The following is a 6869-nucleotide window of genomic DNA, read 5'->3' as shown; positions in this document are numbered from 1 at the left end:
AATTACTTCCATTTCCTATATTATTTTGCTTTACCCGGTAAGAAGATAAAATATCAAAGCAAGGTTCGGTTCATTTGAACCATGTGAGTTCTAAGAAAACATGAAAAGTCAGCAGTGGCCAAGATACGTTGAAAGGTTGTGGAATTATTAGCTTGTAAGTAATTTATGATTGGACGGCAAAGAAATGGTGCGATTGCTTGTTGCTGCAAAGTATGGCATGATACGTGTGGTTATCATTGGAATTCGAGAATGATAGCGATACAGATATGAATTGGTTGGAGATGGACAAATATTTGTTCAGTTTTGAAATTACACCTGATACCAGCCTTATTCCAACTGATCCTTATTAGTATTGATCTGTATCAGTCGAGACCGATATAGACAACAATACCTATAAGGCTATAACCTTCGTTATATGACAAATGATACTTATAACCTTGGTTATTTGACACTACGCAAAGTCGATATCGGTAAAATACGTGCTAATAAAAAACTGAATTAGTAAAGTAAAAATGGAAATGGAAGAATAACCCAAACATTAACCTGTAATTTCTTAAGCCCCCATTAATTACTAGTATTATCAGATGAGTTATAAACCTAATAAACTAACTAGACACAAACTTGCTATCTGCCATCCATCATACACAATACATAGTTTTATTTAAGGATGGTACATGTGATCAATTCTTTATCTCTCACTGAGAGAGAGAAGGAGAGATGACGTGAGCTGTAATGACAGAGATGATCAGAAAGTGGAGGTGAGAGCAGAAGGGCGGTGCGTGAGGATCTTCTTCTCGAGCTCATCTTTCTTGGCACCAACAACCTTGTCCACTTCCTTCCCTTCTTTGATCAGAATGAAAGTTGGCATCGCCTGCACCCTATATTCCTGTGCCACATCCTGTTTGTAGAAAAAAATCAATTAATTAATATAAGGGAAATGAATTACTTAATTGAATAATTGGATCATTAAAAAAAATGGTAAAAAGAATAATTTAATAATTTAATTTGGTAAAAGAAAGCAAGAATGGAAGAGAAAAGGAGGAGAATCTTCACACACGTGAACTGTACACTGTTCATGTACGTAGAGATTCCCTGGAGTAGGAGAAAGAAGTGAGTGAATGAATGATACGATACCATTAACTCATCGACATCGATCTTGGCAAACTCGACGTCGGTATATTTGTTGGCCATCTCAATGACGGCTGGTTCGATGTATTTACAGGGACCGCACCACGATGCCGTGAAATCAATCACCAGCTTCACCACCACCACCACCATTATCAGTAAGTCATTCACATCATTTAGGAGAAAAGAATTGAAGAAATCGGGGTGTTGTGTATAAAAAATTCATGCTCACTATGAGGTTTCAAGTTTGAACATCTTGATTGTAAGCCTATTTAATTAAAAAAAAAAAAAAAATCTCATTCAATAACTGATTCACACACGAAATTCAACCATGTTGTGGATTCTCCCTAGATTCTATGTGTGTGAATCAAGATAATACAAAAATTTAGGTTTACCAGCTTAGAGGAAGCTTTGCAGGCATCAAAGTGAGCCTTCCAACGGGCGGAAGAGTGGAATGTGACAATTCGAGAAGGCTTCGACGACGAGCCATCCGCGGTCGAAGTGGTGTTGTACGCCATGGAAAAATTTGATCCCATCTCTCCCTCACAGACTCTCTTCTCTTTCTCTCTCTAGACTAGTTTGGCCTCAACTCTTGAAAACTGAAGCTGATTGGCTCTGTTCTTCTCCATGCCAACACTCCCTTTTTATATAGGAAAATAGCAAAGAAATAGAAAGGTCTCAATTGGGTTGTATTCTCCAAATCCTAACCAACTCCTGACCTTCCGATGTTGGATTCCTCACCAACGTACGTTAATTTACGGGCCCACATAGTGCTAATATAAAATTGAAGAATAAAACACACAAATAAAAAGAAGAAGAAAAATTGATACTTTTTGAAAAGCCCCCATAGTCCATATTGTCTTCAATCTCCATCCAAATGAATTTTTTAATCGTTGTTAGGGTATCTTCTTTACAAACTCTGTATGGTAAAAAAACAGAAGAAGAAGAATTGAGGACAATATCAAATTAGTGTAATAATATGATGAATTTGAGAGAAAAAGGGAAAGTGATGATCAAAGATGATAAACCGACAGAGGTACCACTCTTTTCTTTGCTGCGGGGAATTGGAATGAGAACCATAGGATCGTCTTTATTCATGAAGAGGTTTAAGCTCTCAAGCATATGTGCTTATGCTCCACCGTGAAACTCAAATATTATTTTAGTTAAATTGATTCTCTTCAAACCCTTACGTTACTGAGTTTTTCTGTTATGGGAAACTAATATGATACCTTTTTCCTTTCTTTAAATAAACCTTTTTGACATGTAAGAGTAAGAAAATAGTTCTTTTGGAGGTGGAGAGTCACTGTTGTGCTTGTGCTATACGATCTCAATTTTAGAAAGACGTCATGAAGGCGAGATTCCAAATCTACCACAAGTAACTTTTTCACTTTTTTATTATTATTATTATTATTATTTTTTAGAATAATAAAATTCTAGAATAGTAGTTAGAATTTTTCATTTTCATTGAAAAAAAAATTTACTTATGAGATCTGGAGTTTAGTCCACATCGGCGATTAATTAACCTACAACTCTCATTTTACATTGGGAATCCTATCACCAACGAGTTTAAACTTTTAGGATGACCAATTCATTTGTGGAACGTGGAATCATGAGTCCCAATGCAACAGAACATATTCCTCTCTTTGTCTTGACTTTTGGCTTACCTGACAAGCAATATCTTCTCTCCCTCTCTTTGTCATGCCTTTTCGCTTACTTGCAAGCGATAGCCGAAAGGTCAAAAGGAAAAGGTGGAGAGATTTTATTTTTGTTGAAAGCTGGACGATGTAGAGGATAAGATTCTTCAACTACATCGGAGAAAACTATTTCCACATTAGATGGGTCCATGAAAGCAATCCGCAGCTAGGGAGAAACCTCTAATATAGAGAAGGGTTGGTGGGCGCAGCCAGTATACATGAAACAAGGTAAACTTAGAAGCCCCTTTTGCTAAAAGGTAACAGCCCCTAAATAAGGACTCTTTTTTTTCTTTTTGGTAAACCCTAAATAAGGGCTCAAATCCTCTGCGCAGTAGAGAGGATCCAAAGGGTGGGAGAGCACCTAGACATTGGATGCTCACTTCCTCTCATTGCCTTTCGACAAAGAATTTTTATGCCGCAAACATTGTCTTGAGGTACATGAACCAAAAAACAATGCTGTAAAGAAACTATAAAAAGAAAGACTACAATAATTTTAGAGGGCCAATCAATAGGAGAATCCGATCAGTGAAAGTACCAAAAATAATGGGAAGGCAATCTGAAGATACCACCAAATGGGAAATTGTTGCGAATAGCATCCACCACTTCAAGAAGCTAAAAACGCAAAATATTTCCATTAGCACAACTCTCCTACTGCCATTTTGAGTAATAGAGGAGAAGGTATCATCAGTGGTAGCAAAACCGAACTGAGATGTAAACACCAAAATTGGAGTATAGGAACAATTAATACTAGGACATAAAGGAATAAGTGCCCAAGAGGTGCCGATAATGCTTTAATTTCCTCCATCATCATTTAAGAAGAAGAAGAAGAAATTGTGGACATTAGATCTGGAGGAATATGATTGAACACAATAGATTCATCATCGTGCTCCAAACATAAACGTCAAGTTTCTAACAAAAAGGAGGAGGGTAACGTTGCGGTAAGATGTCTTGTATTCAAGAGACATTGGTGATCTTTCTCAAATAATGGTAGTCACACTTGCTGATAATTAAAGGGGCCATCAGAGTTGTAAGTAGGGTAGGAGGTCTCCGTAGGAGGCGAGTGGGGGGTTACCCATTTTTTTTAATTTGGGACACAAGAAATTTTTGTATTTATAGTATTAGGGTTTGCTATATATTTGTAACGACTTTCTGTGAGCAACTGAGAGAGATGCAAGGACAAGTTGTAACCCTATTCTCCATTGATATTGAAGGAGGATCTCATCTCGTGGAATAGAAATATGTGGTCGAATCATTTAAATCTGTGTACATGTGTAATGATTTATTTATGTTTTTTCGTTCTTTTCTGCATAATTTGAGGGTGGTGATTCTATGTTCTGATTTGGACCCAATCTGTAGACACACGCAGGGACAAGAAAATAGAGAAATCAATGCACTGATTACTAGTTCGAGACCTTCTGTTCTGATAATAAAGAGGAGGAAGTCGGTAGAAAGACCACCATCAGACAATGGGTATTGATCGAAGGTTTCCAACTCCTTCAAATTTGCAATGCGAGAAACAACAATTACCTAGCACAGTTGGTGAGCCGTGGTGTGCCCAAAACCTATCCTCACTAGGAGGTCTCGATTTCAAGTCTCCTAGCTGTTACTTCCTTGCTTTCACCCGAGAGTCCGGATCAGTGGCATGCATGCCAAGCACCAATTGCAGATGAAGAGACTAGATCCGATTGACCAAATCCCTCAGGCATAAACCGCCGGACGAAGTCTGGGACCAGTTCTATTGATTGGTTCAATATTCCAAACTAGTTGAAAGGTATTCTCGTAAGATGAAACTTAAAGTTAGTGTATAAGGTGGGCAGTTGATGTCAGTTTTCATTCAAAACCAAGTTGCAAACAACAGAATGTATTCCTCTCTCTCTCTCTCTCTACTATTGATTAACCAACGATTTTAAAATCCCACAGCTGGTTTTTAAAATTGGCGGGGTCCATGTGGTTCAATTAGCTTAGCCCCACAGAGAAAATCCAGGTTCACATACAAATTATTTCCATACATAAACCTGATCCGATCATCCCCCCCAACCCACCCAAAAGCCAAGATTCTGACCCATTTGGCAAGCAAAAGCACTACTACAACACTGCACGTAGTCTGAGAATTATATTCCCAGAGATTACAATTCCTACTTCCTACCTTTTAAGTATGACGACTGACGAGGGAAAGAAACTTCTTTCATATCACATTCACTAGTGGCGAATTTCAATTTCAAAAGGGAAGGTGGTGGGCTTTTAGGTGGGCCTATGAACCTGTATTTGACGGAAATGCCTGCACAGATGGCTTGATTCTTCCACTAGCCACAGCACAAACCTTTGGACAAATGTTGGCTAAGTGAAAAGCAATGAAATTGAATTTTAAGAAGAGGGTTCTTTGAGCAATTGGTGGCGGAGGGAGCACAATAATGAGGGTGACAGATCCGTTTCATAGATAGGGGGATAGATTATTTATAGTATGGAGAGAGGTAAAGGAAGAGTGTACTAACATACCTCAACCAATAGCTTAGATAACCTTTTCCTCAAAATTCAACAATATATTGGAGAGAGAGAGAGAGAGAGAGAGAGAGAGAGAGAGAGAGAGAGAGAGAGAGAGAGAGAGAGAGTTTATGGAGGTTAAAAACTGCACATAAGAAACCATTTGAGGGGGGAGCTCAGCCCTTAGAGCCGAATTCTCTCCAGTTTAAGTACATTTCTTCTTGGTAATAGTTGAGCCCTGTCAGAACCTTCCATCCAATTGAAGCCTTGACAAATTGGTCTGCTTGTTTCACCATTCCTCTGTGTTTTGCTTCCATCACACTAAAGTCCATGATATTAATATATGTACCAGGGTTCTAGGACCAATACTGATATGGGTCGGGTGTATCGGTAAAAAATAAGAGTAGATTCTTTTAATCGAAAAATGGAACTTTTTATCTTAAATCGGCCCAATGCAGCTGGATACAGCCGATCTGTACCAGTATTGATAGTGGCAGTCACCGAAACAGTACCGAATGCCATGTTTTATAACCTTGACCTAGAGCCATAAAGAAGATGATCTTGAACTCATGATCAAAATTAAAAAACAAAAAGGTTATAAGTTGAAGGAGAGTCTAGCAAGCCATAGATAATCTCTAATCTGTAGGGGTGAAAATGGGCTGGGCTGTTTGGTTGTTGAAAGGCCCAACCAAGTCCTAGCTTTTCTATTTTTCATGCATGCTGCAAATATTGAAAGACAAGTATGGAGCAATGGGATAAAAAGTGGATTTTTTCTATTTTCATGCATGCTGCAAATGCTTGGTTGCTTCTATGTGGGGAGGAGTATTGATTTTTCTATTCCGTGAATAGTATAAATGTCCCACTAATTTGATGAGACTTTAAAAAAGAGTGCAGAATGGATGACACCTCACTAGACGAACTATGAATGGAGGACCTTGGGGTCCACATATCTTCAAATTTTCATACTGCCAATTAAACTGTTTTTGTAGCAATTATAAAGGACATGTCAATCTGAAATTTTGTGGATAAATAGATCCTAGGGCACCATATTGCTTGCATATCAAGTTGTAATCAAATGAAGTAAACCATGCGGTACGGCTAGAAAGACTACTGAGAGGGCATATGGAAATATAAGGAAAGGAATGAGTCCAAATCAAGTCCTAACACAAAGACCGTCCTAATACAATTAGAAAAAATTTAACATTTGGCAATCTAAACCATTACTTACTTGTCAAACTATCAAATAACCACATCACCTTCCTACATGGCATAAATAGGTGAGAGTAGAAAGTTGTCTAAGACAATTGGGTCCAATAGACCTTTATTCTGCCCTTAATCAACTACTCATTTTCTTTTCTTGGTGTCGACGAAACTACTTATTACCTAATCGTATGACATTTTTCAACCTCTCACTCTCTTTCTAGCTTTTCCTTTTTGTGTTCACAACGCTTGAACACTCAAATATGCATCAGTACTAACTAGTCCTCCCCCAAACATCATTTTCTTCCTACTAAGTAGAGAAAGACAAACAAATATGAGATCTCCCAATTAGAGAAAACCAACTTTAGA

At 38.0% G+C, this 6869-nt stretch overlaps 1 protein-coding gene across 1 annotated transcript; it reads right to left on the bottom strand.

The window, feature by feature from the left end:
- Nucleotides 1–809: 809 nt before the first annotated feature.
- On the bottom strand, nucleotides 810–1759 carry LOC122076157 (thioredoxin H2; the record flags this gene model as incomplete). Its single annotated transcript, XM_042641468.1, is given in 3 exon segments — nucleotides 810–898; nucleotides 1135–1257; nucleotides 1521–1759. Coding segments are annotated over 3 exon segments (353 nt in total), but the record flags the coding sequence as incomplete, so codon positions are not given.
- Between the last annotated feature and the right edge of the window lie 5110 nt (nucleotides 1760–6869).

Source organism: Macadamia integrifolia, chromosome 4 (assembly GCF_013358625.1).
Source record: "Macadamia integrifolia cultivar HAES 741 chromosome 4, SCU_Mint_v3, whole genome shotgun sequence".
NCBI classification, from domain to species: domain Eukaryota; kingdom Viridiplantae; phylum Streptophyta; class Magnoliopsida; order Proteales; family Proteaceae; genus Macadamia; species Macadamia integrifolia.
The sequence above is the reverse complement of the archived record's forward strand: the minus strand, read 5'-3'. Positions and strand labels throughout refer to the sequence as shown.